This window comes from Palaemon carinicauda, chromosome 2, assembly GCF_036898095.1.
Source record: "Palaemon carinicauda isolate YSFRI2023 chromosome 2, ASM3689809v2, whole genome shotgun sequence".
In the NCBI taxonomy this organism is placed as follows: Eukaryota; Metazoa; Arthropoda; class Malacostraca; order Decapoda; family Palaemonidae; genus Palaemon; species Palaemon carinicauda.
Genome location: NC_090726.1, coordinates 191836719 through 191853924, shown reverse-complemented (window position 1 = coordinate 191853924; position 17206 = coordinate 191836719). Strand labels below are relative to the sequence as shown.

General features: G+C 34.8%; 1 protein-coding gene across 4 annotated transcripts in view; it reads right to left on the bottom strand.

The window, feature by feature from the left end:
• The window catches only part of LOC137628879 (uncharacterized), a 63602-nt gene that overhangs the window by 40584 nt on the left and 5812 nt on the right, over positions 1-17206 (bottom strand). For 2 of the 4 annotated variants that reach the window (XM_068360142.1, XM_068360134.1), the window contains exons 2-4: positions 3642-3753; positions 1834-1966; positions 1602-1684 (exon numbers count right to left, since the gene is read on the bottom strand). The exons of the other annotated variants lie outside the window; for them this stretch is intronic. In XM_068360142.1, the coding sequence (XP_068216243.1) occupies positions 1602-1684; positions 1834-1966; positions 3642-3722 (297 nt within the window). In that variant the 5' untranslated portion in view covers positions 3723-3753. The remainder of the gene's footprint in view (positions 1-1601; positions 1685-1833; positions 1967-3641; positions 3754-17206) is intronic. 4 annotated transcript variants of the gene reach the window in all.

Here is a 17206-nt window from a genome sequence, read left to right as displayed (position 1 = left end):
TCTTGTATTTCACCATATAATAAAACTACTGTATTTTCTTTTTTTCTGTTTTCAGACACTTTGCCACATTATCTTCTAAATCTAGCCATCTATAATATTTTGCATAGTTTGCACATTTATAAATTCCCCGCAAATTTTTCTTTTTGTTTCCTCCGGTTTTGAACAACTTTCCTCAATTTTGTAAAGAATTGCGGCTATGAACATTGTTTTCTCATCTTTGGCTACAACTCGTCTATACTGTATATTAGGCAGTATGTTTACCCAATTATCTTTTCTCCATAGCAAAAGAGGGCAATTGTGTAATACATTATAGTACAATGGTTGAGATACATGCAAAACAGCTGTTACGGATTTGAGTACAATATTCATAACAGATCAGCTGATTTTTGTTTAGTTGTTATTGTTGCTGTATGTGTTTAAACAATGATTAAAACGTTACTAACGATACCTTTACGATTTTCTTTTACTTTTGTAACTTATTGAACTATAAGATGGCATAAAGAAATGGAAGTTAGTCTATTGTACAGTAATTTATTGTCTCATAAAAGGGTCCTTGCATTTTACAAGAGATACTGAATATAAAATCATATATTACGAGTGAAAATTTGGGGTCACACTATACATGAGATCGGCTGTGACATTTGTTTTTATGTTAATAAGTAAAATTAAGTTTAACCCCTTTCATACAATGAGTATTTTCTTCTCTCCAAGTGTACGATGGCATGTAGGAATACAAACTATGTAAACAAAGTTCATTATGGGAATTACAGGTAGTCTGCTTTCAACAGTTCATTGTGTTTTTATTAATATTACTTTATTTCTAGCATTACATTGCTACCTTAATAGCATGCAGTATTATTTGCTAATTACTAATGCTTAATTTCAAGTTTTCTCTGTATTTGGCGATAACTCCAATTCCATTCGGAAGGAGAACGAAGAGAAGGCACAGGGAACGATCACATTTAGCTTTATTTTTTCTTTCAGACATCCCAGGGGAATTACGAGGTGCAGCGATGACCTTTACACAAAGGATGAAGATCTACCCCAACCTTTCACATAAAAGTGCCACCAAGATGATCCAAGAACAAGTAAAGATGAGAGCACTGCACAAAAAAGACAAGGGCAGAGTTGAGAGAACGAAGAGTGCACTTTCGTTCAGCACATTAGCCAGAATCTCAATGGAGGCTTTATCGCCTGAGTTGCCAGGTTGGCCTTTTTCAGGCCAAGAAACTCAAATTTTGCCTTTTTTTAAATTGCTTGGCCTTTAGTAATACCATGAAAGAAAGGGTGGGCCTTGAATACAATATATTTGGCCATTTCTACTAATGGGTTGGCCTTTTAAATCTGATGTTGATTAGAAGTTAGCCTTTTCACATTCAGAAAACATGGCAACCCTGTTTATCGCACTGGCAGACCCAGACTCTATACCTACTAAAAGATGAGTTTGTATTCATGTAAGAACAAATACTCCAATTACAGGATAAGGGTTTGTATCATTACAATAAAAAAATAGCTTATAAGTAATCCCATGATAAAGTTAACTACTGCAATGCATATAGTATCTGTGCTCTAAATGGCTTAAAAAATCTAGAGTGACTTACCTTGTTAACACCAGCCAAAAAGAGAGAGACCATAATAATCAACAGGCCGCTGTAAACACCGCACACAGCAATCACGGATATCGCTGAAAAAAAAATTATAGATATAAATAAAAATAAGTATATAAAAAGATATCTACAAAATCTTAACCCCCCCCCCCCAATGAAGGGGGGAAGTCTAAAATATCACTATCTACAGTGTATTACAGGTAAATTGGATGTTCATCATACATACTTATAGTTGCACAACCATCAACATCAATGGGTTGATTAAGCTCGTCTGAAGCTTCTTTGCAAATCTGGGCAAAGCCATTGTAGTCAACCGCCACAAATTTCAAATATGACAGCAGTGAGAAAATTGCACCAATCTGTAAATCAAATAATTCAACAAATTTGTTATAAATCATAGATTCATTACATGGTAAAATACATACCTATATGCACATAAATTTTCAATCTAATTTGAACTAAAACTTACATGAAAAATGTATATAAAATCTTTACAGAATTAAAGTCTTATAGTTTTTAGACACAGAAGAAAATAAAAATCTTTATAGTTTCCTTAAATTTTACCTAAGTAAATTTCATACCATACGGTGAAGTACACTACATGAAAAATTCTTTTCAAATCTTATAGAAAAAAAAATACCATTGTCATTCAGCATAACTCTGTACAATACACCAAATTATTGGATAGAATTTTGCACTTAATACATAGAACTTACATAACGTGACCTGTATAGTACAGTTCAAGGTGAACTTGTCAGGCCGGTGCAGTTCAAGGTGAACTTGTCAGGCCGGTGCAGTTCAAGGTGAACTTGTCAGGCCGGTGCAGTTCCAGGTGAACTTGTCAGGCCGGTGCAGTTCCAGGTGAACTTGTCAGGCCGGTGCAGTTCCAGGTGAACTTGTCAGGCCGGTGCAGTTCCAGGTGAACTTGTCAGGCCGGTGCAGTTCAAGGTGAACTTATCCGGCCGGTGCAGTTCCAGGTGAACTTATCCGGCCGGTGCAGTTCCAGGTGAACTTATCCGGCCGGTGCAGTTCCAGGTGAACTTATCCGGCCGGTGCAGTTCCAGGTGAACTTATCCGGCCGGTGCAGTTCCAGGTGAACTTATCCGGCCGGTGCAGTTCCAGGTGAACTTATCCGGCCGGTACAGTTCCAGGTGAACTTATCCGGCCGGTACAGTTCCAGGTGAACTTATCCGGCCGGTACAGTTCCAGGTGAACTTATCCGGCCGGTACAGTTCCAGGTGAACTTATCCGGCCGGTACAGTTCCAGGTGAACTTATCCGGCCGGTACAGTTCCAGGTGAACTTATCCGGCCGGTACAGTTCCAGGTGAACTTATCCGGCCGGTACAGTTCCAGGTGAACTTATCCGGCCGGTACAGTTCCAGGTGAACTTATCCGGCCGGTACAGTTCCAGGTGAACTTATCCGGCCGGTACAGTTCCAGGTGAACTTATCCGGCCGGTACAGTTCCAGGTGAACTAATCCGGCCGGTACAGTTCCAGGTGAACTAATCCGGCCGGTACAGTTCCAGGTGAACTTATCCGGCCGGTACAGTTCAAGGTGAACTTATCAGGCCGGTACAGTTCCAGGTGAACTTATCCGGCCGGTACAGTTCAAGGTGAACTTATCAGGCCGGTACAGTTCAAGGTGAACTTATCCGGCCGGTACAGTTCAAGGTGAACTTATCAGGCCGGTACAGTTCAAGGTGAACTTATCAGGCCGGTACAGTTCAAGGTGAACTTATCAGGCCGGTACAGTTCAAGGTGAACTTATCTGGCCGGTACAGTTCAAGGTGAACTTATCAGGCCAGTACAGTTCGGCCAGTACAGTTCAAGGTGAACTTATCAGGCCAGTACAGTTCAAGGTGAACTTATCAGGCCAGTACAGTTCAAGGTGAACTTATCAGGCCAGTGTGAGATCAAATAAGGCAACTTCAGAGAAACATTGTCGAAGAAGCACACCTAACAACCTAATCCATTGTTACCATTAAGATTCACAATTCCAACAACACTTAAATGATGTAAAGAAAAAACTTACCAGACGGAGCCATCCAAGGACAAGCGCTACAACCTTGATACTTGCTCCACAACAACAGGATTTTGGTTCCCAGATTTTCATCTTTGTAGTATTAATAGGAAGTGTTCTTGACCTGAAAGAAAATTGGAGTTCATTACTTATCTTGTTTACCCACAAAAAGTTACTCATAATGTACAGCTCAAGACCCAAACCACAACTATTATCAAGCATTTTTATACAACACTTAGTACTCTGTAGGGTACAGTACTTTGATGCATACAATATAATGTTTAATGAATATATATATTAAATAACATTTAACTTTCTTCATCTAGTAAGAAAAGATGATCAGCGAAATGGAAGGGCGTGTAAAGGACAGGAAGCCTTATTGTTTAGGAGGAATTTACTTTTGGCACAGGTTGGGAGAAAGTGGCATTTCACTTTTCCTAATCTCATTTTGTTTGCGAAAAGCTCTCCATCCCATACCCATCCTTCTTTTACTATTGGTTTCATGACCTAGGGAAACGCTTACAGTCTATCCTTAGTACGCATATTCATTAACAATCTCCAGAGGTTCGTCCGTAACCCTTATTTGTTGTATTGGCATTTTCATTGGACATAAACTTAGTTTTACTCATATTTATTTTCAGTCCTACATTTCTGCTTTCTCTATTAAAATCTTTGCAATTCCTTCCACGATTCACTAAATAGAACTATATTATTATTACAAGCTAAGTTATAACCCTAGTTAGAAAAGCAAGATGATACAAGTCCAAGGACTCTAACAGGGAAAAATAGCCCAGTAAGGAACGGAAACAAGGAAATAAATAAACAAGAGAGGTAATAAACAATCAAAATAATGGATTTTGAGCAAAGCGAAAAATCTATTTTTGGGTGAGATGGCCATGTCGTCCTGATGGAAGGTTCCTTTAGACAGCTTTCTAAGGGATATTTGGCTACAGTGATACTCCCAGAGAATTAACCACAGGTTTCCAGAATTCTAACTCCTGGCGCGAGTATCCTCAATATAACCTTTAAGGATATTGCATAATATCAGGGGATGTATTTCTTGATACGACACATGGCAATCTTCACCCCAAACAAAGTTTCGCTTTGAGGGGGAAGAGAAGCGAAATTGAAGGGGAGCCGTTATCAAGGTTACCCGGTGGATTCCCTCCCCGTACCACCCCGCCGAATAATTCCTTTTGTAGTAGCGAATTAAGCAGTGTATCTCCCAACTGCTCTCGGTTTTGTTACTATTTCAAGGATTATTACTATGCAATCTCCATCCTCTGGAAAGTTGAGTATTCAATCTTTCCTGTGTATAAAAACAGTAAAAGCATCAAAATAGATTTTTCGTATATAAACTAAAAACTTAAAAAAACCAGAGGAAGAGAAATAACATGGAACAGCATGCCCAAATGTACCCTCAAACAAGAGAACTCTAATCCAAAAGAGTAGCAGGCCATGGTACACAGGCTAGGTCACTGCCCAAGACTAGAAAACAATGATTTGATTCTGGAGTGTTATTCTTAGAAGTGCTGCTTACCATAGTTAAAAGAGTTTCTTCTACCTTTACCAAGAGGAAAGTAGCCACTGAACAATTACAGTGCAATAGTTTCCCAAAGTGCAGAGGCTGTTTGATAATCTCAGTGTTTTCAGGTATATGACGACAGAGGAGAACGTGGAAAGAATTAGCCAGACTATTCGGCGTACGAGTAGGTGAAGGAAAAATAAGCTGAAACCAGGGAGAGGGATCCAATGTAATACTGTCTGACCAGTCAAAGGGCCCAATAACTCTCCAGCATTAATATCTAAACGGGTGGCTGGTGCCATGACCAACCTACTGCCCAACAAAAGAATTTTCCTACCAGGGAGTGGCCTCGGCTAGCCCTACCTACCCCACTATTACTGTTAAATGTTAATCGAATGATAGCATCCTTAAAACAAGTAGGTCTACACAATATTGGCTGCCGAAGTAAGCCAAGTCATTGATCCCCCATGCTGCACTGGGAAGACTGTAGGTATTGTGGTCAGTTTGGGGATACTTATTTTCGCGACTGCTTATTCGCTGAGAGAGAGAGAGAGAGAGAGAGAGAGAGAGAGAGAGAGAGAGAGAGAGAGAGAGAGAGAGAGAGAGAGAGAGAGAGAGTGTGAGTGTTTCATCCAGTGACTCACTGGAATCTCAACTGCTGATTGACCTTTGCTTAAAGAATCTTTTTCCTCCAAAGTTGACAACAATGACAGATTTTCCTTTATCTCGTGCAATGGGATGTGTGTCTGATTTCAAAATTTTCTTTAGCTTCGGCAAGTTGAACTTTTAACTTGAATATTCTTGACTCCATGGAGTGATGTGTTTATCACACCTTTCAAACAAACAACATCGACAGAATGGATGGAAATAGATTAGCCCTCAAGTGATATTGAGAAAAGATGTCGACTACAGTAGCTTGGATGATGATGATAACCTACTATTATATAAGAGAACGGTTCGTTAATATATATCCATATATATAATATATATATATATATATATATATATATATATATATATATATATATATATATATAATGTGTGTGTGTATATATATACATATGTATATATATAAACGTACATACACATATATCGTTATTATTATTATCATCATCACTTGCTAAGCTACACCCCCAATTGGAAAAGCAGGATGCTATAAGCCCAGGGGCTCCAACGGGGAAAATAGCCAAGTGAGGAAAGGAAAAAGGAAAATAAAATATTTTAAGAACAGTAACAACATTAAAATATCTCCTATATAAACTATAAAAATTTAACAAAACAAGAGGAAGAGAAATAAGTTAGAAGTGTGAGCTTGAAGTACCCTCAAGCAAGAGAAATCTAACCCAACACAGTGGAAGACCATGGTACAGAGGTTATGGCACTACCCAAGACTAGAGAAGAATGGTTTGATTTCGGAGTGTCCTTCTCCTAGAAGTGCTGCTTACCATAGCTAAAGAGTCTCTTCTACCCTTATCAAGAGGAAAGTAGCCACTGAACAATTACAGTGCAGTAGTTAACCCCTTTTGGGTGAAGAAGAATTGTTTGGTAATCTCATTGTCAGGTGTATGAGGACAGAGGAGAATATGTAAAGAATAGGCCAGACTATTCAGCGTGTGTGTAGGCAAAGGGAAAATGAACTGTAACCAGAGAGAAGGGTCCAATGTAGTACTGTCTGGCCAGTCAAAAGACCCAATAACTCTCTGGCGGTAGTATCTCAACTGGTGGCTGGTGCCCTCTTCAACCTACAACTACCAATACTACTATATTATATATATATATATATATATATAGTATATATATATATAGTATATATATATATATAGTATATATATATATATAGTATATATATATATATAGTATATATATATATATATAGTATATATATATATATAGTATATATATATATAGTATATATATATATATAGTATATATATATATATAGTATATATATATATATAGTATATATATATATATAGTATATATATATATATAGTATATATATATATATAGTATATATATATATATATAGTATATATATATATATAGTATATACAGTGATACCTCGGTAGTCGAACGACTCTAAATTCGAACAAATCGGAGTTCGACCAAAAAATTCGAGTAATTTTTGCTGCGGTGTTCGAACAAAAAATCGGAACTCGAACAGCCGAACGCGTGGCCGAGTGAGATGAGCGGCCATCTCGGCTACTCTCGCTTGGTCGAGTAGCATCATTTCAAGAGAGAGCGTCAGTCCGACAAAACGTGTTGAGAATTTATTGTGATTTAGTGCGTTTTATTATCTTTTTTGCCGATAATAATGGGCCCCAAGAAAGTTAGTGATAAGGGGAAGGATAAGAGTAAAACAGTGAGAACAACGATCGAGTTGAAGAAGGAAATTATTGCGAAATACGAGATTGGTATACGAGTGTCTGATCTAGCCTTACAGTACGGTATGGCGAAGTCGACCATTTCGACCTTTTTGAAAAATAAGGAAGTGATAAAGAAAGCTAATGTTGCACAGGGAGTGACAGTAATTAGTAAGCAAAGGAAATTGAGGAAATGGAAAAGTTGCTCCTTATATTTATTAAAGAAAAGCAGTTGGCCAGGGAAAGTATAAGTGAAGCTTTCATTTGCGAGAAAGCTCTTCATATTTATGAAGAATTGGTGAAGAATAGTGCCAGTACTAGTGAAAGTGATTCGTCATTTACTTTTAAAGCAAGCAGGGGCTGGTTCGAGAAATTCCGGAACAGAACTGGTATTCACCGTGTGACTAGGCATGGGAGGCAGCCAGTTCGGATCAGGCGGCAGCTGAAAAATACGTTGTTGAATTTGACCGATACATTAAGGAACAAAATTTGATCCCGCAGCAAGTCTTCAATGCGATGAGACCAGATTATTTTGGAAGAAAATGCCGGCCAATACCTACATTAATGATAATGTTATGTCTCACTTTAGAAGAATAGTGCAGAAGAGAAAGAAGCAGCTGACAATTGACATGTTTTTCATAAAAGAAAAGAGCTGCTACATCCAAGCCTGATTCCCCTCCAAAGAAGAGAAACAGAAGAGAAAAAACCCCTGAAGGAGATGTGCCCGACCTTTTACTACAGAGAGAAAAAACCCCTGAAGGAGATTTGCCCGACCTTTTACTACAGAGAGAAAAAACCCCTGAAGGAGAACTACCCAGCCACATCATGGAAGGGGACTCTCCTTCCAAGCAGTAACCTCCCCCTTCCATCCTCTCCACATCCATTCCTGTATGCCATCGAACCGCTGCTCAAAGGTATGTACAGTAAATGGTTTAAAATGGTTTTACATAGTTTTCCGACCAATTTCGTACACATTTAAATAATTATTGTTGTTTAGGTACACGTTTTATTAATATTTTGGGCATTTTGGAGTGCGTAGGAAAGTATGAAAATAAATACCATTATTTCTTATGGGAATAAATGTTTCGGTACTCGAACAAATCGGAGGTCGAACACTGATCCCGAACGGATTATGGTCGAGTACCAAGGTATCACTGTATATATATAGTATATATATATATAGTATATATATATATAGTATATATATAGTATATATATATATATAGTATATATATATATAGTATATATATATATATAGTATATATATATATATAGTATATATATATATAGTATATATATATATAGTATATATATAGTATATATATATATAGTATATATATATATAGTATATATATATATAGTATATATATATATATATACAGTAGTATATATATATATATATATAGTATATATATATATATATATATATATAGTATATATATATATATATATATATAGTATATATATATATATATATATATAGTATATATATATATATATAGTATATATATATATATATATAGTATATATATATAGTATATATATATATAGTATATATATATATAGTATATATATATATAGTATATATATATATATAGTATATAGTATATATATATATATATATATATATAGTATATATATATATATAGTATATAGTATATATATATATATATATATATATATATATATATATATATATATACTTATATACTTTGTGTATATATATATATATATATATATATATATATATATATATATATATATACTTATATACTTTGTATATATATATATATATATATATATATATATATACTTATATACTTTGTATATATATATATATATATATATATATATATATATATATATATATATATATATACTTATATACTTTGTATATATATATATATATATATATATATATATATATATATATATATATATATATACTTTGTGTATATATATATATATATATATATATATATATATATATATATATATATATATATATATATATATATATACATATATACATACATACACATACATATATATTATCATTCGTGTCACGCTGAGTGGCATGCCAAACGCAAGAATACATTCTCTCTCTCGTAAGGAGGAGAGAAGGCATACCCTGGTGAGAGGGGGCTGCTGTGGGGAGGATTGAATCTGTATGTGCCGTCATTTCTCAAGGGTCGCGTACACTATTAGTAATAAAGCGAGTCACAGCAAATCCTCCTTTTTGTACTAAAAATCTTAATATCAGAAATATTTAGATAATAGTCCTAGAAGTCATAAATTAATTAAATTTAAAACGCCCTATGTAATAGATTGTATAGATTTGAATAATTATCCAATACGCAGAATCCTAGATAATAAAATACGTCAAAAATAAAAATAACACCAAATAAATTAATGTATGCAATTATTTACTCTGATAGTCAGAGGAAAACGGCTGAATTAATTACTAAGGAAATAATGTTACCCTTTCTGAAGATAGATGGCAGCACCTATCAGAGACACTAACAATGAGTCATCACATTGCTACCATATTCACTAATCGATGGCAAGCTGCGATTCGCTTTGAATGTTCTTTTAAAATTATTATACACATTTTTGGTTTGTTCCACGCCTGCCGTATATTATACAACATTTTGAATAATATTGAAGCGATGGCTTTCTTATAGTTCCCAGGCAATGTAGGACACAACTCCCCTTTAGTTGATCTATGGTAACATATTGCTTTCAACAAACAAAGTAGTGACTGACTGATTGGCATCGATTGCCTGCATTCCGAAGATGGATAACCAATATTAACCAATGATTTATTAAAAATAAAAAGCATGAAAAAGATCTTCCAATAACAGTTCTAGCCCAATTGAAGAATAGTACTAGTACTGTACTACTATAATGCATCTCTTGTATTTAGTCATTCTGTTTGATATTCCTATTTCTGCGAATTCTTGTTCCTTGAGAAATAAACAAGACATAAATTAGACTACTGTTCTGATAAAGAAAACGGTAAAAGATTTAACCCTTAAAAGAAAGAAACTGATATTCAGTTCAATGTTTGACATTCTTCTTTCAAGATTAAAATAAGATTAGGACAGTTAATGAAACTATACTCATTTTTTTTTTAATGTGGAGCCTTTGGACTGACTCGCAAGAATGCCATTTTAGCTCGGAAAAGTTTCCTGCTATCTGATTGGATAGAATTATCTTGTCCAACCAATCAGCGATCAGGAAACATTTCCGAGCTTAGAGGGCACCCCTGCGAGTCGGAGCAAATCTGCCTCACTAAAAAGAATGGACTATAGACATAAGTATAGGTACGTTGCAAATTACTAGCAGGGGTCTTGTAGCATTTATAAGTAGGGCAATGCACACGAAAGAATTTAAAGAGTCCAAACTGACCACAACAGGTTGCCAATACTGATGATAGCAGGGTGTTCCACTATATCTTAAGGTAGAATGGGATAAAAGTAAAGTTTGAGAATTTCATTATTAATTCATTTATGGTGTATGTAAAATAAACTTAATACAATAATATGAATAAGCTTAAAAGCTTTGCACCCATCTATAAGGCGATAGAGTGCCCGCAAACCTATTTTGCGGGCAGAAGTGTATAATGACGTCACAGCGGTTCTTTGGAAGAGCGTTCTTGCAAGAGTGCGCCTCTCGAAGTAGTACCAATTCCCAGAATGCAACAACGCCACTTGCCAAGAATATAATAAATACCGCATTTTATCTTTTTCCGCGAATTACGACGGCAGTTAAAGTTCAGTATATTACTTGTAACAATAATAGTCACTGACTGATTTTATGTAAGTGCGAAAACATTTATGGTCTAAACTTTAAGGTATAAAAAATACAAAGATTTGGAAATCGGATTTATACTTAAATATTAAAACATATTAAGATATATTCGGAAATTGAATCTAGTCAAACATATACTTATAGTGGGAAATTAATTTTGAGAAAAATATTCAAAATATGCATACTGTATAATACAATAGTAATATTATTCCGTATTCAATAAGGATTGGGGAAAAATCGAGATAAACGGAGATCTAACACTAGTACCTGTATAACAAATTTAGTTAGGACAGGTTCGTTAAAAAAAAAATATTCATAAGGATAATTTAGCAAATACATTCGCCAAAATCGTAAACATTATAAGTTATAATCTATTATTTGTTCTATTGTTCACGGGTCATATAACAATGCTTCTTTACCTAAGGGGTTAACTACCACACTGTAATTGTTCACTGGCCACTTTCCTCTTGGTAAGGGTAGAATTGACTCTTTAGCTGTGGCAAGCAGCTCTTCTAGGAGGACACTCCTAAATAAAACCATTGTTCTCTAGTCTTGGGTAGTACCTTAGCCTCTGTACCATGGTCTTCCACTGTCTTTGGTTAGAGTTCTCTTGCTTGAGGGTACATTCGGCCACGCTTTTCTATCTTATTTCTCTTTCTCATTTGTTAAAAATTCTATAGTTTATGTATGAAATATTTATTCTAATGTTAGTTCTTAAAATATTTTATTTTATCGTGTTTCCTTTCCTCACTGGGCTACTTTCCCTGTTGGGACCCTGGGCGTAATGGCATCCTGCTTTTCCAACTAGGGTTGTAGCTTAACAAGTACTACTACTACTAGTACTACTAGTAATACTACTACTACTAAGATATTTTTTGTAAGTAATTGATTTTACTTTGTTAAAAGATAAAAGCAGCAAGATATACGGGAAAATATGTCAAATATTCTAAAGAGCATAAAAATGAATTTTCGAAATCGAGTTAAATATTCAAAACAACGGAGTGTTATTAAATGGGATAATTTCCAAAAGAAAATTTTATTTCTACTGAATAGCAATTATTATTATTATTATTATTATTATTAGCTAAGCTACAACCCTAGTTGGAAAAGTAGGATGCTATAAACCCAAGTGCTCCAACAGGGGTAAAAAATAGCCTTGTAAGGAAAGGAAATAAACTATAAACTACAAGAAAAGTCATGAATACTTGAAAAAATATCTTAGAACAAACATTAAAATAGATTATTCATAAATAAAACAATAAAGAGATTTGTGTCAGCCTGTACATTATAACTGTTGAAGTTACAGTCTCCAAAATGTTATCATTTGTGTAAATGAAACACTACGAGGAACAGAGAGAGAGAGAGAGAGAGAGAGAGAGAGAGAGAGAGAGAGAGAGAGAGAGAGAGAGATATCTTTATTTAGTATAGGACTCAAACCAGAACTGCTCCTCCCCTCCTCCTGAGTTGTGACGTGGTATAGTCATAGGTTGAAGGTCAGCTAAAAACGAAGGATTAAGTTTTTCCTTTGAGCGTTCACATAGCTACGGGTATTCTACTTTCTTCAAATTTCATTTTAAAATATTCCCAGCTAATCCCAATACCCCATGAAAACATTACGTGAACTTTGGCCTATGATTTCTTTTTTTTTCTTTTTCGGCCCATAACATGTGAATCTCTCAAGGAAGGCTGTTTAGTCCCATAAAATATAAACCACTGTTATATCAATTTTAATCTAGAATAAACTATTGCGAGGTAGTAACATGCTGGATTAGGGGATATGAAGACTTGGAAGCCAATACAGCCAACCTATCAACACGTATGACTGGAGTTGTCAGATTTAGGCATCTTGGCACAAGACCAAAATATGCTGCACGACTGAAGAGGACAAGTCGGCCATACCTAGAGAATGCTCTTTATACTTATTTCGCCATTCTATGTAATAGAAATTTAATCTAGTGTTGAAAATAAGCTATAGAAGGATAAGACCACAATTTTATGTTATGTATAACTTCTAATGAGAGGATTATTCACTATATAGAGGTAAAATAGATTACTGACCAGTACGGTTGGCAAGGATATATGGTTCAATTTATCCAGATAATAGAGTTGTGAAGCGCCTATGAGCCTTAAGGTGTAGGAGGGACAATTAGGCCTACAATATTTATTTAATGGAATGGGCTTTGCTAATCTCTCATGAATATATACACAGATTATTTCCCGTTGCCGATACTCCGAAGGCAACTAGATACTAAATTCCTATAGTTCAGTAAAACAAAGTATACCAATCTGCTAAGTTTGAAAACAAGGGCCTCATGATTATCACTGCCAAAACCAGGACTAAAATCAAGCCCATCATACGAATTTCCTAACCACAATCAACGGTTGTTTGTACAGCATTGGCGATTGTAAAAAGGGTATCACATGTTCCAAGGCCTTTGGGAGACCATTATTATTATTATTTTTATTATTATTATTACTTGCTAAGCTACAACCCTACAGTAGTTGGAAAAGCAAGATGCTATAAGCCCCAGGGCTCCAACAGGGAAAACAAGTTCTGTGAGGAAAGGAAAAGAAAAAATATTTTAATTAGAGTAACAACATTAAAATAAATATCTCCTATATAAACTATTAACAATTTAACAAAACAAGAGGCAGAGAAATCATATAGAATAGTGTGTTCGAGTGTACCCTCAAGCAAGAGAACTCTAACCTAAGACAGTGGACGACCATGGTACAGATGCTGTGGCACTACCCAAGACTAGAGAACAATGTTTTGATTTTGGAGTGTCCTTCTCCTAGAAGAGATGCTTAACATAGCTTAAGAGTCTCTTCTACCCTTACCAAGAGGAAAGTAGCCACTGAACTATTACAGTGCAGTAACCCCTTAAGTGAAGAATTGTTTGGTAACCTGTGTTGTCAGGTGTATGCGGAAAGAGGAGAATGTGTAAAGAATAGACCAGAATATTGTGCGTGTATAAGCAAAGGAAAAATGAACCGTAACCAGAGAGAAGGATCCAATGTAGTACTGTCTGGCCAGTGTTAAGACCCCGTAACTCTCTAGCGATAGTATCTCAACGGGTGGCTAGTTTTCTGGCCAACCTACTACCTCTAGAACAGGTGATTAGTTTTAAACATCTTTGTAGACGTCTGACCAAAAGATGTTCAAAATATTTAGACCCGGAAAGTGGGCGGTGTCAGTTCTTTGAAAAAATATCCTAAACTATTTACAGCCTTTCGAATTAAACCAAATATAAAATTTAGGCCCTAAAGTTGAATGGGTGGAAAACCACTATCTAAAATGTATTTCTGGGGGGGGGGGGAAATGAATTGAACTCTAGTGGGAAGTCTGTTATAAACTGGCAGGAACGAGGGGTTGAAGGTGTGATGTATATATATATATATATATATATATATGTGTGTATATATATATATATACACATATATATAATATATACATATACATATAATATATACACATATATATAATATATACATATACATATAATATATACACATATATATAATATATACATATACATATAATATATACACATATATATAATATATACATATACATATAATATATACACATATATATAATATATACATATACATATAATATATACACATATATATAATATATATATATATATATATATATATATATATATATATATATATATATATATATATATATATATGTACCTAAACTAAACAGTGGGCCATCAAAGGCCATTCCGCGCTGTATTAATCAACCATACCCGAACTCTCACATTTGGTATAATTTCAACTACTGGCTTTCGAACTCAAATAGTTTCCAGTCGTTTACCTCTTCTACATTACTATTTCAGTCAAAGAATATGTTAGAATTGATCACAAATATTAAAGACTGCGTAATTATAGTATTAGGCAACGAGATTCACGTACGTGACATCAATAAGAACAAGTGTCCTTTGAACATATAAAGTTACTTTACTTACTTACTTTTACTTTTAGAGGTTTATTTCTCGCCCTCCATCAAACACTAAAGGTCTGTTCAGGCGGGCCTTGGTGTATGAAAAAATAATTCCTTTCCAGTTAATATTTTGCTCTGTATCGTTATCAGTTATTTCGCTAGCATTTGTATTCAGGCTTAATAGTTTTCAGGTCACTATTATAACACTTTCTAAAAAGATAAGTCTTCAGGTTTTTCTTGAAGGCAGCCACATTTGTGCTATTCTTGACATCGAGTGGAAGGTCGTTAAAGAGTCTCGGTGCAGCATAACTGAACGTTCTTCCTCCTATTGCATGATTCACACTAATTTCGAATAGTCTATGGGGGTCATCTGCATGTCTAACTCTTACAGTGGCGCTGGTAGCTTCAGGGTAGGGGATCAAGCAATCACGAAGATATTTTGGCTTATCACCTGTAAGTGCTTTGTGAGTCAACAAGCAAATTTTAAATTCAATCCTAGCCTTAACAGGTAACCAATGTAGATCGATCAGTGCAGGAGTTATTCTCTCCCGAAATTTAATGCCTTTTATCAGTCTAGCCGCCCGGTTTTGCACATTTTGAAGCTTCCTTAGTAGTGTATTGGGCAATTTGTAGTACAGAGAATTGCAATAATCAAGCCTTGATATTACATGACTCACCACTAAAATTTTTGTACTGCCCTCTGTTAAATATTTTCTAATAAATGCTATGTTTCTCAGGTGATAGTTACACACTTTCACTGTGTTCACAATTTGGTCCTTCATTGACAAATTACAGTCTATCAGTACACCCAAATTTTTCACAACAGGCACAATCCCAACATCAGCATCACCAATTTTTATACTTTGAATTAACTGGTAATTCTTCAAAGCCACCCTTGTGCCAAGAGAATTGCTACATATTGCGCATCAAACAAATCGTGTTGACACGAAATTTGCTAGAGATCATCATCATTATTATTATCATTATTACTATTATTATCATTAAAATTACTTGTTGGGCTACAACCCTAATTGGAAAAGCGGGATGCTACAAGCCCACGGACCCCAACAGGGAAAATTGCCCAGCGAGGAAAGGAAACAAGGAAAAATCAAATATACTAAGACCAGTAACAACATTAAAATAAATATTTCATATATAAACTATAAAAAACTTCAACAAAACAAGAGGAAGAGAAATTAGATAGAATAGTGGGCCCGAGTGTATCCTCAAACAAGAGAATAGTTACAGATGGATTCAAATAATTGTTACGAAGATATATGTCTATTGCAGGTTCCAGAGCTTTCATATATGCTGCTATAGGCTTCCACTAGACATACGGAAAACTTAAGATATTAATTAGAACCTGAAGTCTTTCTTGTTTTCCAAGTGTTTCGATAATGTGGATTTGACAAATACGCACATAGGCCTAATTTCTAATCTAATTTCTCTTACTGTTCTTAAAATATTTCATTGCTATTTTCTCTGCTTTTTTAATTAGGAGTGTATCTTAGAAAGTAATAGTAGTAAAAATAACAACAACAACAACAACAACCATAATAGTGTTTTTTTTAGCGTGACAACGTCTTTTATGAGTAAAACTGGCATTTACATAAGAAAAAACAATTAAAAAAACTCATGAAATTACCAATTGCAGATAAAACTTAATATTCAAACCACAGGCAAGATTAGAAACACTAAAGATTTATGAACATTGTTAATTAAACATTGCTAACTTGCTCTTCTAAACATGAGAATAAAAACTCCAAAATAACAAGAGGAAGAGAAACAAGACAAAACAGTGCGCCCGAGTGTACTCTCACGCAAGAGAACTCTAACCCAGCACAGTGGAAGACCATAATACAGAGGCTATGGCACTACCTAAGAATGGAGAACAATGGTTTGATTTTGGAGGGTCCTTCTC